The 17,940-nt window shown below is 35.5% G+C and overlaps 1 protein-coding gene across 3 annotated transcripts in view; it reads left to right on the top strand.

Annotated features, from left to right (window-relative positions):
• ADGRB3 (adhesion G protein-coupled receptor B3) overlaps positions 1 to 17,940 on the top strand; it is a 794,502-nt gene that overhangs the window by 439,028 nt on the left and 337,534 nt on the right. For all 3 annotated transcript variants that reach the window (XM_007166663.2, XM_007166664.2, XM_007166665.3), the window contains one exon: positions 6,710 to 6,812. In XM_007166663.2, coding sequence (XP_007166725.2) covers positions 6,710 to 6,812 — 103 coding nt within the window. The remainder of the gene's footprint in view (positions 1 to 6,709; positions 6,813 to 17,940) is intronic.

Here is a 17,940-nt window from a genome sequence, read left to right as displayed (position 1 = left end):
CTTCTCTTATGTTTTATTCTAAGAGTTTTATTGTTTCAAATCTTATGTTTAGATCTTTAACCCATGTTAAGTTAATTTTGGTATATAGTGCAATGTAACTGTCAAACTTCATTCTTTTGCATGTGGATACTGAAAACATGGGATGTTTTCCCAGCAGCATTTTTTGAAAAGATTATCCTTTCCTCACTGGGTAGCCTTGGAAACCCTGTGAAAGATCATTTGACCATATATGTGAGGGTTTATTTCTGGGCTCTCTATTCTATTCCATCAGTCTCTGTCTTTATGCCAGTGCCATACGGTTTTGACTTACTGTAGTTTTGTAACATGTTTTGAAATCAGGAAGTATGAGACCTCCAGCTTTCGTATTCTTTTTAAAGATCGTTTTGGCTCTTCAGGGTCCTTTCAGATTCCATATGAATTTTAGAATTTTTTTTGTCTATTCCTGCAAAAAAGTCATTAGTATTTTGATATGGATTGCATTGATCTGTAGATTGCTTTGGATATTATGGAAATTTGAACAATATTAAGTCTTCCAGTTCGTGAAGATAGGATGTCTTTCCATTTGTTTGTGTCTTCTGTGATTTCTTTCAACAATATTTTCAGGTTTTCAGTGTGCAGTTCTTCACTTCCTTAGTTAAGTTTATTCCTAAGTATTTTATTCTCTTTAATGCTGTTGTAAGTAGGATTGTTTCCTTAATTTCCTTTTTGGATTATTCATTGTTAGTATATAGAAATGCAACTGATTTTTGTGCGTCAATGTTGTATATTGTAACTTTTCCACATTGTTTATTGGTTCTAAAAGGGTTTTTGTGGAATCTTTAGGGTTTTCTACATGTAGATCATTCCATCTACTAAAAGAGATGATTTTGGTTTTTGCTTTCCAATTTGGTTGCCTTTTATTTCTCTCTTTTGCCTGATTGTTAGGCTACTAAGCATCCTCTAATTGTTAAGAATTCCAGGTCTATGTTGGATAGAAGTGGCAATAGATGACATCCTTGCTTTGTTCCTCATTGTACAGTAAACGCTTTCAGTTTTTCACCATTGAGTATGATGTTAGCTGTGGGTTTTTCATAGATGGCCTTTATTACATTGAGGTACATTCCTTCTATACCTAACTGTTTGAAAATTTTTATCATGAGAGAATGTTGAAAACTTTCAGATGCTTTTTCTGCATCAATTGAAATGATCATGTGGTTTTTGTTCTTCATTCTGTTAATAATGGTGTTTTACACTGATTGATTTTCTTATGTTGAATCAACCATACATCCCAGAGATAAATTCCTCTTGATCATGTATTTGATCTTTTTAATGTGTTGTTGAATTTGGTTTTGTATTTTGTTTAGAATTTTTGCATCAATATTCAATATCAATATTACACTGTGTTTTCATTTCTTGAGGCATCTTTGTCTGATACGTTTGAAAATATTCTCTCCTCTAATGTTTTGGAAGAGTTTGAGAAGAATTGGTGTTAATTCTTCTTTAAATGTTCAGTGGAATTATTCAGTGAAGCCATCTGGTCCTGGGCATTTTTTTTTTTTTTTTTTTGTCAAGAGGTTTTTGATTACTGATTTAATGTCCTTCCTAGTTATAGGTCTGCTTAGATTTTTAGACTTCTTCATGAATCAGTCTTGGTAGGTTGTGTGTTTATAGGAATGTATCTGCTTCTTCTAAGTTATTCAGTTTGTTGTCATATAATTGTTCATAGTAGTCTCTAATGATCCTTTTATTTCTGTGGCATCAGTTGCAATGTCCCATCTTGATTTCTGGTTTTTGTTGAGTTTTCCTTCTTATTTTAGTAGTTACTCTAGCTAAGAGTTTGTCATCTTTTTTTTTTCTCAAACAACTCTTAGTTGGGTGATGTTTTCTTCCTTCAGCAAACTTTGGGTTCAGTTTGTTTTTATTCTAGTTCTGTGAGGTGTAAAGTTAAGTCATTGATTTGAGATCTTTCTTCTCTTTAAAAGGAGGCATTTACCTCTATATATTTTTGTTTCAGTACTGCTTTTGCTGCATCCCATAAGTTTTGTCTCAATATATTTTCTAATTTCCCTTGTGATCTATTTTTTAACCCACTAATTGTTCAAGAGTGTGTTGTTTAATTTTCACATATTTGTGAGTTTTCCAGTTTTCCTTTTGCCTTTGATTTCTAGTTTTATTCTGCTGTGTTCAGAAAAGTTACTTGGTATGATTCCAGTTGTCTTAAATTCGTTAGGACATTTTTTTGTGCCTCACCTGTGATCTATTCTGGAAAATTCTCTGTATCCACTTGAGAAGAATGTATATTCAGCTACTGTTGCATGGAGTGTTCTGTATATCTCTGTTAGGTGCAATTGGTCTATAGTGTTGTTCAAGTCCTCTGTTTCCTTATGGATCTACTATCTGATTGATCTATCCATTATTAAAGCAGGGTATTGTATTGAAATAGTTTACTATTGTTGTGTTACTGTCTATTTCTCCCTTCAGTTCTGCCAGTGTTTGCTTCATATTTTTGGGTGTTCTGCTGTTAGCTACATATATTTATAATTGTTATATCTTCCTGGTGAGTTGACCCTTTTATCATTATATAATGCTCCTCTTTGTCTTTTATTACAGTTTTTACTTAAAGTCTATTTTGTCTGATACAAATATGTCCATCCCTGCTCTCTTTTGGTTACCATTTGTATGGAGTATCATTTTAGATCTTTCACTTTCAGCCTATGTATGGCCCTATACCTAAAGTGAGTCTCTTGTAAACAGTTGCACTGCATTTTATAGTCACTTTGTTACTCTCTTTACGATATGATTCATGTACCCTAAGCACCTTAAGCCTTTGTAAAAATTGTGATGAATAACTTGAGCCTTCTTTGAATAAAGAACCCTACACATTTTAAAATGTTTTAGATACTGACTAGTGCAAATCTCAAGGACAAGAAAGATCTTTATTACTTTAGTCATGAAATCTATTTGGCTGTACGATCTGCTTTTCTAGCAGTGAATACAAATGTGCACCCAGCCAGGAAGCATTAGTAGATCACAAAGCCTGACATGGCACACGAGGAGCCGGCTATGCACTTACGCAAATTAGAATAAATTGATGGAATAAATTAAAGAAATGTTGTACACTGTACACTTTTTTAAAAGGGAGCCACTGCATAATGTAAATTTGCTTATTTTTCCTTCATTAAATATTTGGATACTGTGATACTGACATTATATTTTAAATCACATTGGCCAAAAGTTTGATATTTTTGTTTATTATGTGGTACTTAATAAGTCATCCAAATATGTGTTAGCCCTAAAATGTGACACGCATAATGTAAATGAGGATACATAAATGCTAGATACAAATCTTGCCCTCCTTGAACTATAATCTTGTGGAAGGAGACATATATAGCATTAATGGGTGTGGGGTAGAGCTAGTACATGGCAGTAACTCAAGGTGGGAGGGGACTCACATAATGTGATAAGCACATCCATATGCATAAATATATTGACATACATCCCTTCTCAAATGTAGTCTAAATGAGTTAACACACATACACATACATGCCCTCTCCCCCCACTCCCCACACACATACTTAGCAAAAGCCATAAGGCAGATTTCATCTTCTAGGGACCTTCTCCACCAGGCTGATTAAGTAGCTGGTGAACCCGCCACAGAGTAAATACAGAAGGCTGCTTATCTTAGCCATTGGCTCTCCACCGTCCAGTTTCCTAGGGCTAAAATACCCACAAGCCCAAACACACAAGGAGAACTTCATAAATATCTTGACAAGTTATAAATTCCTGTTTGGAATACTCACATCTGTATTTTCCAGTAAATCAGCCACCTATACAACTTCTAAAATAATACAAAATATCTGTATACTATCAAATTTAACTAAAATTTGTTAAAATTAGCAGTTTATAAATTAGCATTTGGTTTTATTTATAGCAGGGAAATGGGATTATAAACAGGACCAGAATAAGGGGGCAGATTGGGTTTGTGTGACATGTAAATATTTTTGTTTCAGATAACCAACCTGAACTCAAATGTATTCATTCCTGAAAAAGGAACTTGCATCTGTGTCCCAGAAATGTTCTCTGGGAGAAACCTCCATAAATTTTTTGGTGGTGGCAGATTAATTTTGTCCCCAACTCCAAGTTATATATATATATATATATATATATATATATATATATATATATATGTATATATGACAAGATATATATATATATATATATATATATATATATCTTGTCATTTTCTGGGAATCCTGTCAGATCTGTTAACATAATTAATCAACCGGTATCACCTCACAGTTAATCACATCTATTCTTACTTGATCCCCTGATCACTTTTGCTCACAGAGAAACAGGGAAGAGTGAGTTTGCAAAGGAAACTTGGCATTTAGAGCTTACTTCCATATCCTTCTCAATGCCCCTTACCTTCAGTTGACTCATTTAGTATTTTTCTTTAATAAATTTATTTATTTTATTTATTTATTTTTGGCTGCATTGGGTCTTCGTTGCTGGGCACGTGCTTTCTCTAGCTGCAGCAAGCAGGAGCTACTCTTTGTTATGGTGCGCAGGCTTCTCACTGTGGTGGCTTCTCTTGTTGTGGAGCATGGGCTCTAGGTGCACGGGATCTGGTAGTTGTGGCTTGCAGGATCTAGAGAGCAGGCTCAGTAGTTGTGATGCACGGGCTTAGTTGCTCTGCAGCAATGTGGGATCTTCCCTGACCAGGGCTCGAACCTGTGTCCCCTGCACTGGCAGGCAGATTCTTAACCACTGTGTCACCAGGGAAGCCCAACTCATTTAGTATTAAATGAAATAAATAACAGTCAACCAACTTTCTCTGTTTACAACCACCTTCCTCCTAAGGAATACTGAAAACAAATTTATACTTTGTTGTTTTTTTACTATCTTTCTGTTAGGCTGGGTACCATGAAACTTCCTGAGTGTTCTAGAATTTGTTATTTGACATTACTAAATATATGGGTTAAAAAATGTTATCCCACTCAGAATATGTTTATAGTTCCTCTGCTACTAAATATTCCTCCAAGTGTGGCATAGTTGGCATTTTTTTCTGGCGAAATTTTGTGGCAAAGATCAGCCCATTAGGGAAAACATTTTCACAAAGAATGTGAGGTTCAACATTATTCTATGATATTAGAATTATATGACTTTGATGATACAGCCATTTTAGAAAACTGTATGGCAGTAACTTATAAAATTAAACATGCTTTTACCACATGAGCAAGCAATTCCACTCATAGTTATTTACTCAAGACATGAAAATATATGTCCATCCAGAAAGTATATATACCAATTATTCATAATAGGCAAATATGAATAGCTGCTAAAAATCAGAAGCAACCTAAAGGTTGCTCACTTAACTGATGAATAGATCACAGATTCAATGTCATGAAATACTACTCAGCTATAAAGAGAAACAGGACTGATAAATCTCAAAAACATTATGCTGAGTGAATTAAGTCAAACACAAAACTCTATGTAGTGTATGATTCTATATAATGAAATTCTACAGACATAATTATAGTGACATCATGCCCATGGTTTCCTGGAACCATGGGGAGGGGTGTGGGTATCAAGTGCAAAGGGGCTCAAGGAAACTGTGGAGGGTTGTCTGTCTGGATTTGGTGGTGCTTGCATTGTAGCATACAGTTACCAAAAGCTTTAAACTGTCCACTTAAAGTTGATGAATTTTATTACCTATAAATAACACCTTAAACAACAAAAAAGAGGAAAAAAATTAAGTGACTTTGTCTTGCTATCTGTTATAAATTCCCCAGAATAGTAAAAAGGAAGGATGAATATATATATATATATATATATATATATATATATATATATATATATGTATATATATATATATTTCTTCAAGTAACTAAAGTACAATAAAATCTTTAAATCTCTATATTATAGGAGGTGTGTAGCATTTTATATATGTTGGATGAAAACCTGTATATGCAAGAAAGAGCTGGTTCCATTTTACATGTTTATATTTAGGGATAATTTTTTTTGTAGCTTGTAAATATGATTATATTTAAAACTTCTTTGTGAATGAACAGTACTGGTGAGATATTTCCAAATGCAAATGTGTTCCTTACCTCTAGCATTTTGAGATAAAGAAGTGGCCTGTAGATCTCTATTGTTGAAATGAATGATGGTCAGTAATTAGCAACAAAGATTATTGATATTTAAATTCTACTTGTTTTCATTCTACACCACTTTCCAATCATTCATCTTAACGAATTTTGAGATAGTCTAAAAAACACCAAGACAGCACTTTGCAAGAAGAATAATTGGTCTCTGGGAGAAACTGTTAGGTCCACCTTGAGATGAATGGATTATATTCATTTAAAGGTTGCCTGGATCTTTTGAAGGTTTGAATTCATGATCCACCTGTCTCGCAGGTAAATCAGATTTAACTAATTGTTAGCGCTATTGCTTTTCCATCTTTCCTACCTTTAAAATGGTAACAGTCAGCAATAGCTTTCTCCCCCTAAAGTTTTCTAGTTACAGATCGGGTATATTTATAACAAAAAATCAACTATATCTTTCCATGAATAGTAGTTCAGTATCATGTTTTAAATCTATTTGAGCGATGTTTCTATGTCTTTGCTTAGGATACATTTATTAAAAATGCCATCACAACATGTATTGAACAGTAGGAATTAATATTCATCATCAATCTTGTCTCCTTTTAATCATAATTATTCTGTTTCAGAAATTATACTGTCGTTAATTCCAAAATCATCGTGGTCACCATAAGGCCTGAACCCAAGACAACTGATTCATTCCTGGAGATAGAACTAGCTCATTTGGCTAATGTAAGTATCATCCACTTGGCATTGAGTTGCTTGTAGAATTTACCTTTTAAAGAAGGTTAACAATCCTTCTTTTGACTGATAAGACCAGAACACATTTTCTAAACTCTTTAGAGTTGCAAACGAATTAATTTGTTATGAAGATATGTATTATATAAAAACAAAATGACACATTATCCTATGCTTTGGTTCATGATAGAACTCTCTTCAATTTCTCCAGGATAATAGTTAATAGTTTGTCAGTGCCCACATCTTTATTGGGCTCTAAGAAGTGGGGGAGATCAAGATGAAAGAACCAGTCTTGTCACATGGTGAGGAAGACTGCCATGTAAACACACAGATTTAAGATGCATGCAGCAACAGAAGCTACAGACATAAAGCAAAGGACAGTGATATCCTCCAGGGTACCCCAGGGTAGGAGAGTCAGTGGAACAGATTTTTAAAGTGCTACCCCAGGTGCTACACCCAGGATCAGTGGAGGCTCCTTGTAACTGTTTGGGTGCTCCAGTGATTCAAATCCAACTCTTCCATCCAGAATGACAAGAACCCTTTGTTAAATGCATCCACCTGCAACTGAAATTCTTTAGACCTTGTTCAGGCCTTATGTAGAAATTTAAAATATCTACTTATCCTTTATACATCCACCTTAAATACCTAAATCATTGATTTAAGGGGCAAGGAAAGTGATTCCTATTGAGACTTTCTTAATTATGCTTTTACAATTCCTGTGTTAAACTGTCTCATATGTTGCATATACATAGTTTTTTTTTTTTAATCCCTTGCAAAGTTTCTATGAACTTGACTTTTGTATACAATTAATGAAAGCACAAAATGATTGTGATTTTCCCAAGTTCATATAGTTAGTGAATGACATGGTGAAATTGATTCTCACATCCTTTAGTTTACAAAACCTGTACATTTCTGGTATTTTATAATTTCTGATTTTAAAAAAAACTCCGCTTCATTTTATAAAAAAATGACAATTATCTTCCCTATAAACCACTTTTTACAAAAGTGTTCCAGCTTCCTAGATTGTTTAATGAAAATCTCAAATCTCTCAGCAGTAACTTTTAAACATCATGATTGATACTTAAACTATTAGGCCTTTTCCCAGTTTTGCCAAAATGTGACCAGACTGGTTCTATCTAACTTTGACAATGTATTTTATTTCTGTTATATCTACCTCCTCATACCTTTAATGACCCTAATCTCATCACTGCACTGAAAGCTAGGAGATACTTTTAACATATTTTTTGAATAAGGAACTTTGTACCTTCAACATGTATTATAAAATATTTATTTACATATTTGTTTGTATATATTGTTTATCATGGTAATGTCTATCCAGTTATAAGCACTGGTGAAACATAGTAAGAGATAATAATTCCCTGAATTGCTTACTGAAAAAACAATGCAATGTCAGAATGTATATCCTGTTTCTTATGGAGTAAACAATTCTGTAAATGAACATTCACAAAACTTTCCTAAATAAAGATAAAATCACTATTGAGAATTTAAAGAACATGTTAATTAAACGGCATTTTTTTCATAAGCTGAAGAAAGAGTAACCTTAAAAATAGTGTTGATAAAACAATCTCATTATTTCAATTCAAGAGAACTATTTGAAATGAACAGATTTAAGCTTTGAGTCAAACTTTTCTGGGGGCATATGTTTTCAGCCCAATTTCAAAAGAGATAAATCATGTACAAAACATTTATTTTCTACATACGGAAACCAGAGTGTATGGTCAATAAATTTTATGAAGCACCAGCTACACTCTGGAGTGGCAATGAAAGTCAGAATGTAAGAATGGTGAGATGATACCACAAGTCACTTAGAATTAATTCTTTCAGTACTTTGAGTGAGTGAGTTGACCAGATTCCTAAAACAGTACTCTACTCTGGAAGGCCTAGATTTCAGAGAATATAGACAAATCTAGACACAAATTTGAATATAGACACAAAGGGTCTGAGGGAGAAGAAGAAAAGTTTAGTAGAGAGAAGAAGAAAAGTTTAGTCTGGAGAAGAAAACGCCTCGAGGGGTTCCCACCCGCATCCGTCCTGTGTCAGGAGAAGCGTCCACCTGTGCCTGTCCTCAGAGGCCACCCTGATTCCCAGCCACATGGTGGAGATTCTCTGGGCTGCTCCATCCCTCATTTGTTTCCTCCACTTTGCTTTTTAAAGTTTTTATTGGATTTGTTACAATATTGCTTATGTTTTGATGTTTTGGCTGCGAGGCATGTGGGATCTTAGCTCCCTGACCAGGGATAGAACCCGCAGCCCCTGCATTGGAAGGCGGAGTCTTAACCACTGGACCACCAGGGAAGTCCCTTCCCTCCACTTTATAGATACCTCCCACACCGTTGTCTTACCACACCTACAGTCCTTCACGTTCTACTGTTTAAAATTTCCAGTGCTTGCTGTATTGATATTTATACTTACCATGCAGATTAGATTTTGTTAAGGACTTTAATGTACACTGAGGGAAGGAATATATGACTGGTTGATTGAGTGTCTTGTAAAGTATGCTCTGATTTTAGTTTATTTTCATTGAAGAGATAGTCAAAAGAGCCTATGCTGACATACAATAGTCTTCACTAAAATGTGAAGAAAAGATGTATCTTAAACATGAAAATTAAAATTGATTAGAACAAGCTGAAATTTCATTATAACTATATAGATACAGATGTATTATCATTGGTATTACCTTCAAAGTTGAGCTATTTTACATATGACATCTTGCTTATATCAAGACTGTCTATTTTCACCTATTTTCTTATAGCAAATGTATCTGCTGCATTTTTCTAAGCTCAGAAGAGATTAATGACTTGCAAATTATATCTGTTGTATACACCATGTGCAAAAAAAATGAAGAAAAGAAATTAATAGTTATAATGAGTCTAGGGAAAAGCCTGTTAACATTATTTAAACAAAACATATTCGTTTTAAAAAAGCTTTTAAATAAATAACATTTAAAGTATGTTAAGTGTAATAAGGCCCTTGGGAACTGGTAGGAATAGGTAATAGAACATGAAATCTTGAAATTTCAAACTGTATTCAGCAAAGCCATTTGTAGTTTTAACCAGCTCATAAGTCATTGAAGAGTAAGATACTATTCTTAGTTCAGTTTTCTAGGCTTGTGGCTTTATTGTTATAATCTGTAGAGTCTGAGTTTGTGGTCCTTAGTGCTTGGGCATGGCAATTGCTTGATTATAGGAAATACCAAATTTGCTTTTCTGAGAAGAAGAATTTTGTTTTTCATACTATTTAAGGTTTCTTCAGTGTGACATTTATACTTATCAATATTGTTAGGTTCCATAATGCGCAAGGAAAGTTAATACATTTATTGAAAGTCGTTATTGGGACCTAAATAAGTGCAGCAGAATGGATCTATATGTGCACACATAAGCAAACACGCATGCACACATGCTCACACCCACCATTAGGATGCCTTGGGCCTGACAGATCTGAGCCTGCTGTGAATTTCCAAGATATATAACATCCTTAGCATTAAAAGGTGAGTTAGAAGAATAAGAAAATAAATGCATTTTAGTTATCTCGTGCTCTATCAACTTTGCAAGCCTGAAAGTGCACTTTTTTCAAATAAAAAGTCTTAAATGTAGTTCCATTTCTGGTGGAAGGACACATTGGACTACCCTGGCCTGCAGCCTCTGCAGTCTATTTTCACCTTTCTTTTTATTTATTCCTCTAAGCAACAACTCTCATGGTCTAGGTAGGGCCAACCTGCTATCTTTCAGGATTGAGGAAAATCCACTGGGTTTTTTTGTAGTTCTCAAATTGGTCATATTCACAAACGATCTCATGGGAATTGGGGCTTGCAGTTTTATTTATTTATTTTTTTTGCTGTATTTGCTGGCATACTAACAGGATCTAGCTAACAAATTAAGGAGTTTGTTTTATGTGTATAAATTAAAATGAATCATGAGCCATGGCCTTTGTAAATCATAGTGGAAAACACAATGGAAAACTCTGATGAATATGCTTTTTACCATTAGCATGAGAAACAATGAAAAGAAATTCCAACATTCATCAGTGGGTATTTTCATGAATAGCAAAGGCTGATAACAACCCAATGAATTAAAAATCACTTGGCAAAGCTTAAAGAAGTTCATTCTATACATCTATAATTTCTACAAAGGGGCGTTTTTATCCCTTTACTTTTAAAATTACTTTTCTACCCTAGCTTGCGTCCATTTGGAAAAGATTTCTGATGTTTTGCCTGCTTAAACCCCTTGGTAGTTTTTATGGGAGAGTCTTGAAATGCTAACTAGACAAGTAGATTGATGGTGCTGCCAACGGCTGAAATTGAGATAGAAATTATTCTCTGGCTACAGTTTTTTTTTTTTTGGTTTTATCCTAAATTCCTAAACTTGAGTAAGCATTCTTCCCACTTACATTTCACATTCAGTTTATTCTTATTCATAATACAACATTGATATTCTTCAAAAAGATTTTAGACTAATTATGTTATTGTTGGAGTAAGGGTCAGCAAACATTTTCAGTTGAGTCAGGTTAGACATATGAGCTATAATGGTCTTTGTCACATCTACTCAGCTATGCTATTGTAGTGTGACAGCGACCAGAGACAGTATATAAAAATGGATGTGGCTCTGTTACAACAAAATATCATTTACAAAGTAGGTAGCAAGCCAGATTTGGCCCCTGGACTGCATAAGTTGTCACCCCCTGTATGGTAAAGCGAATGTGGCCCCCCAGAGATGCCCATATCCTAACCCCCATAAATCGTGAATATATTATATTACATGTCAGAAGGGACTTTGCAGTTGGGATTAAGGGTAAGAACCTTGAGATGGGTCATTTATCCTGGATTATGTGAGCAGATCCAGTTTAATCACATGAGCCATTAAAGTTGGAAAGCCTTTCCCGGCTATGGTCAGAGAGATGCAAGGTAAGAAGGACTCACCCTGCCATGGCTGACTTTGAAGATGAAGGATGAGGGCCACAAGCCAAGGAATATGGGCAGCCTCTAAAAGCTGAAAACAACCCCTGGTTATCAACCAGGAAGGAAATGTGGACCTCAGTCCTACAACTACAAGGAACTGAATCCTGCTGAGACCCGAATGGACCTAGATGTGGATTCATCCCCATATCCAGAAAGGACTACATTCCTGTTAACATTCTGATACCAGCTTTGTGAATTTCTTGAGCAGAAACCCAGCTAAGCTCACCAGACTCCTGACACACAGAAACCATGAGATAATAAATCTGTGTTTTTCTATGCTGCTAAGTATGTGGTAATTTGTTACAGCAGCAATAGAAAGCTAATAACTCTGCATTGGAGCATTGCAAAATTAATTTTTTGATTATGAAAATAATATATATGCATACAGTAACAGTGCCATTTTGAATCAGATAAACTACAATAATGATAATATATTACTCAATGAAAGTCAGTTAGCAACTAGAGATTACATTTTGCCATGCTGATTTCATGCCAACACTTTAGGAATCTGATTAAAGGAATCACCAGACAATGAGAATGGCCATTGTAAAGTGGTGGTGGGATATTAGGGAAAACTGGAGGTTGCCAGGAGCAACTCTGACATTTGTAGATGTGTTGTTCTCTTGAAGCAATTTAGCAAAACTTCTCTGCTGGCAGCCGATAGACTGGAACTGTGCAGAACAGCCTGGCCAGCCCTTATCTCTGCTACAACCCCATAAAAGCACTACTAGGACACATTGTTACAACCTCTTGGATATAAAAGGAAAAGACAAGCTGTATGTTATATCTATATGGAATCTAGTTATCTGAGTGTTTGTTTATTAAAGTTATTTGCCACTTCAACCTTGAAGAGTTTTTACCAACAGATAAACCATTTGTTTTTTGAGAGGTGCACCCAGACTTGTGCAGCCATTGTTGGAAATGATGCAGTCACATATGGGGAAGACACTCTAAGACATATATGTGGAGGCAATGATTTTCTTTGAAGGATACACATATAAATAATTTCTGATAGTGGTTCTAATTTTACTACTTCCCACATGTCAAATAGAAAGTATTTGTCAGGAAATAATGTACATTCAGTGACTAGTGATATATCTAAGAAATTAGAGAAGCAAGCTGTTATCACATCCACAAAAATAGTGTCATATGGTTAATGTGGGCTACTGAGTAACCAGATAGCAGAAGCTGGATTACACACGTGCCCTCCCCTTGTGTTCTAACTGAATGGCTGCCAAGTCCTGGAAGACATGACTTGTCCTGATAGAACCGTACTCTGCCTTCCTCACTTCAGTGGCCTCTATGCTCTTCTGCTTTAGCTAAAGACAACTATTCCTTTTCCATCTTCTTGATTTAACTGGTTCTCAATGAGGTGCTTTCTGTAGAACTCATGTAAATAAATTGAAAAATTCCATATCTCCATCTCCTTTTAAGTAAGAACAGAGTATTGCATTCTCAATGAGGCTCTTTGGACTTCAGGTATATGTCAGCTACCTTGTAAAAAAATGAGAGTTAGACCCAGATTTAACTCTTTTTAAGTATCACTTAGAAATGCTAAAATACTCTCAAAACCTTGAGAAGAGGTATGGAGAACATTCAACAGACTGTCTTCGTTGTAGAGTTGCATGTGATATGATACCTCTTCGACTGCATCATCCCCTTGGGTGGTGTATTACATTTGCAGGGATTATGAAGATGTTTGTTTGTATGTTAGAAGACATAATCCAGAAAGGGCTCCCTCTCACATTGATCAGCTTTCGTGACCTGTCAGAGATTTGACTGTGGAAAAATTTACATCTACGAGAATCTTACTTCTCTTAGAATGCATTCCTGAGCTTTTTAAAATGTGGCTTTTCTCAAGTAGTATTAGAATTATAGGCAGGATATATATTAGTCTTTTGTGGGTCAGGTCAGGTATTTTGGAAATGTTCTTAGGAATTCCCAAAATGTGTTTCTGCAGTTATATAATAAATACAATTTACAGTGGGGATAGAAAAAGGGTAAGCTTAGCAAAATCCAGATATTATTAATGCAATGCCTTTATATCTAAAGTTTTGGAAATGAAGAGAGACTTTGGAGTCTCAGTTGAACAGTCTTTCTCCTGTCCACGTACAAGAACTCAATGTGCAATTCACTGGAAGATGTGGCACAAGGACTCACCCTGGAACATCTTTCTCAGAGCACTGGAAATGTTGAAAGAGTGACAAAGAGGTCACTGACCTTCTCCAAGTCCTTAGAAGCTTTGTCTATGAGCTTGCTTTACCTCTACAGACAAGAGGATATTTTTTGTTTCAAGAAGACTATGAAAGGTACAAGAAAGTTACGAGGTTTCCAGATTAGGAATTTACTATGGCATATGAGGACTAAGCATTTGAAAATGTAAAGAAAAGCAGAGTGAAGTAACCATGTTATTTCTGTTGTGTGTCTATGCTTCTACAAATGTGATGTAGATTAAAAATTATAAGGAGTGGAGTGAGCCATTAGAATGTATGTTCCTAAGTTAAGCCCCAATCTCAAAATTCCTGGAGCCAAGGAACCTACATTTTTCATCAGCATCCCAGGTGATTCTAGAGTAGGTCCAGAGAAAACACCTTGAAAACATGAAGATAACAAGAGTGTAATTAAGATAGCATGTGAATTGAATTTATTCAGAACTTAAAAGCACCAAGGAAAAATTAAAGTAACTTGGTTCAGCATTCATGTTTATTGTGACTTTTATCTTTTCTGTAAATGACTTCCTTCAGGCATTTGTTCAGATATCATCTTATTGGTGAAGCCTTCTCAATATACAAAATTGCAATCCATTCAACTTCCCAGCCTTTCCTACTCATGTGGTTTACTTTTCATCATAACACATACTACCACCTAGCATATTATATATTTACTTCTTTATGTTTTTTGTCTCTCTCCCTGCCCCCTTCACTATAGCTAAGTGTATGAGGCAAGGATTTTGTTTTGTTCAATGCTGTAGCCCCAGTGCCTCCAAGGTGTCTGGAATGTTACAGGTGTTTGCTTAGTGACTTTTGCATGAATGGAGGAGTTTGTTTTGATCATCTTCCTGGCTCACTCTTCTTCTTCTCTTTATACCATAGTGAGATGTATTGAAAATATTCCATAAGGGAAAAAAGGACTTGGAAGAGAGTTTTGTAAAAGAAAAGGAATTCATTTATAAATGTCATTCTAGAATCATTAAGGGCTAGGGCTAGAAAAGATGTCTAAATTCCCTATTCTACAAACAAGAAAATAGAAAAGTTATGAAGATCAGAGGAAAAGAGAGAACCACCTATAAAAATACACAGACAAAGCCAGTGGTGTATTGTATTGTTAAATAGATACACAGACAGTCACCAGTTTACGATTTTTTGACTTTATGATGGTGGGAATGCGATACGCATTCAGTGGAAACCATACTTAGAACTTTGAACTTTGATCTTTTTCTGGGCTAGAGATATGCAGTAAGGTACTCTCATATGATGCTGGGCAGTGGTCCACAGCTCCCAGTCAGCCACACAATCACAAGGGTGCACAATCGATATACTTATGACCATTCTGTACCCATACAACCATTCTGTTTTTCACTTCCAGTACAGTATTCAATAAATTACATGATATATTCAACCCTTTTTATAAAAAAAGGCCTTATGTTAGATGACTTTGCCCAGATGTAGGCTCATGTAAGTGTTCCGAGCACATTTAAAGTAGGCTAGGCTAAGCGATGATGTCCTGTAGGTTAGGTGTATGAAGTGCATTGTCAACGTATGATATTTTCAACTTGCAGTGGGTTTATCAGAATGTAATCCCATCGCCAGTCAAGGATGATCAGTAATGGTTTGCTTGATGTAGAGACAGAGGAGAGAAGTAAAAGAAAATATCAAAGACTGTTAAAGGCACTAAAAGTGCTGTGTAGAACATCTATGGTAATTAGGAAACTTGGGTCATGGTACGTTTTTAAATGCTTAAAAGTGGGTGAGTTCAAATGTTTAACTCAAGTTCAACTATACTGTTTTCAGTGGAGTCAAGAGACAGTTTTTTGGCCAAAAATATGTTTTTCAAGAACAGCGTATTCTTTCCAAAAGTTTTCAAATACATTCAGTTTTAATATTTTAAGTGTCAATTATATTGACAGCTCTATAAATTAATCTTCTCTAGCTGGTTTGGCTCATTTACCTGACAGCTTTTGGTTTCTTAGTTTCATGCTTTTCTTAAATCCACTTCTGTGAGTTGGTTCACAGCCTGCCTATTTTCCTCTTGCTTCTGTCATTACGTTTTGTTCCTGCTCTCTGTCGGGCTTGCCATTTCCTGTTATTGATTTTCTGTAAATTCCTCATAACAGACCTTGCAGCAGAGTACCTTTGAGAAAAGTATCTGAAAATTATAACAAATATTTTACAAGTGGTTTCTTTTAGCCAGGTTTTTTGGGGGTTTTTTTCATGTATAGAATTCATTCATCATTGGGTTTTGCTTTCTTTACCATCTCACATTCTTATTCTCTAAGTGACTGGTCTATCCAGGTACTAAGATTCCTCTAGTTTGTTTGTTTTGCTTATTTTTGTAAACGTCAGATGTTTCCATAACTGACCTCAGCTCTTAGGCCCACGTATGGGTGACTGTTCTGGAATGAATGTTCACAGAGGGGTGCCTGTCTTTTGTGTAGGTCCGGAATGTACAGTGAAATGCAAGATTGAGTGGTGCGTTTGGAACCTATAATTCTCATGTGGATTGTTTCTAAATTTTCACAAGGACAGAAAGAGAGAGAATCATGAGATCTAAGGGGTAAGGGGTGAGGAAGGTAGTGGGTGAAACTGAGGGTTGACAGAGGCATGGATGAGAGTAGAAGAGGCATTTCTCACCTTTATACTTTCACTCTAAAGTGGAAATTAGTGTCTTTAGAGGGGTAAAATGGATGGTGATATCTAAACAATTAAGTTCATATTCTATTTCTTTTCTAATATTATTTTCTTTTGTCATAACCTGTTATGAGCTCTAATTATGAAATATTAATCCTATAATCAGTATCCTGCTTTGGTTTATATAAAGATTGAACTTAATCTCACTCATACATTACTGAAGAAGTGAACTCGATGTAGAGGACCTGTAATCTCAAGGTCCTCACCTACACATACAGTCTATATCCATGACATGTATACTCCCATGCCCTTCATTGTCATACTCCAGGGATAATTTACTTTCTAGAAAGTGCTCTGAGCTCTTTTGAACAGAACCCTAGATAAATATAGCATAACTTTATTATACGACATTGTAGCTCTGCTGAGCTACAATGACTTCTTAGGAAGTCACAAGCTGTATCAGGATTTCAGGTAAGACCAGACAGGGTCTCATAGGACAGAGAAAGGAACCAATTTGAAACAGTATCCCCCTCCCCATCTCTTGAACATCCATATCTATGCCTCCTGTGAGAACTAGAAAAGGACCCATTTCTTCCATGGAACTCTGACACAGGACATGATTCTCTGTCCATCATTTGTCCTTTAAAAAGTAAATTATCAACTAGTGACATTGATATGAGCATGTCTCTTTTTTTGTTATTTGAACATTCCATGTGTGTTCCTCTTCAATCTCTGTAAGGCTATAACCCATTTCAGGGAAGGGAATGTTTTTTTTATGTTCTAAGAGCATAGTTTGTAGGTATGAGCATCTGATGAGAAGGATGCCTTAGAGATGTGGTCTTTGAGGGATTTTGGAGAATGGTAATGGTGCTAAAATATGGGAGTTAGTCAATGTCCCAATTAAAATGAATAATGAAAGTTGGGGTAGATTTCACCAATTTTAGAATAATGAGCTTAAGTTTCTTCTTCCTAGTGGAATTCTAGAATGGACTCAGTGAACAGCACTTAGAAAGGCAGTGTTTCACAAAGAACTTGCCTAGACTTTTAAAGATGTTGCTTTGCCAGATACATGCCAGTGATTATCTACTTGGAAACAAGACCAAGGGCAGGTTCTCTGAGTGAGCATGTCCCCCTGCGGGAAGGAAGCAGTAGGCTGTTTCAGGACTGTAGCTTTCACCTGCTTTGGCCTATTCATCACTTTTATCACTGACTTGTTGGATGAGCCCATAGATATCATGTTTGTTTCTTAATCCTGCAGTGACACAAAGTTAAAGAGTGAATATATGTGATGTCAAAATCA

This window comes from Balaenoptera acutorostrata, chromosome 14 (assembly GCF_949987535.1).
Source record: "Balaenoptera acutorostrata chromosome 14, mBalAcu1.1, whole genome shotgun sequence".
NCBI lineage: Eukaryota > Metazoa > Chordata > Mammalia > Artiodactyla > Balaenopteridae > Balaenoptera > Balaenoptera acutorostrata.
The sequence above is the reverse complement of the archived record's forward strand: the minus strand, read 5'-3'. Positions and strand labels throughout refer to the sequence as shown.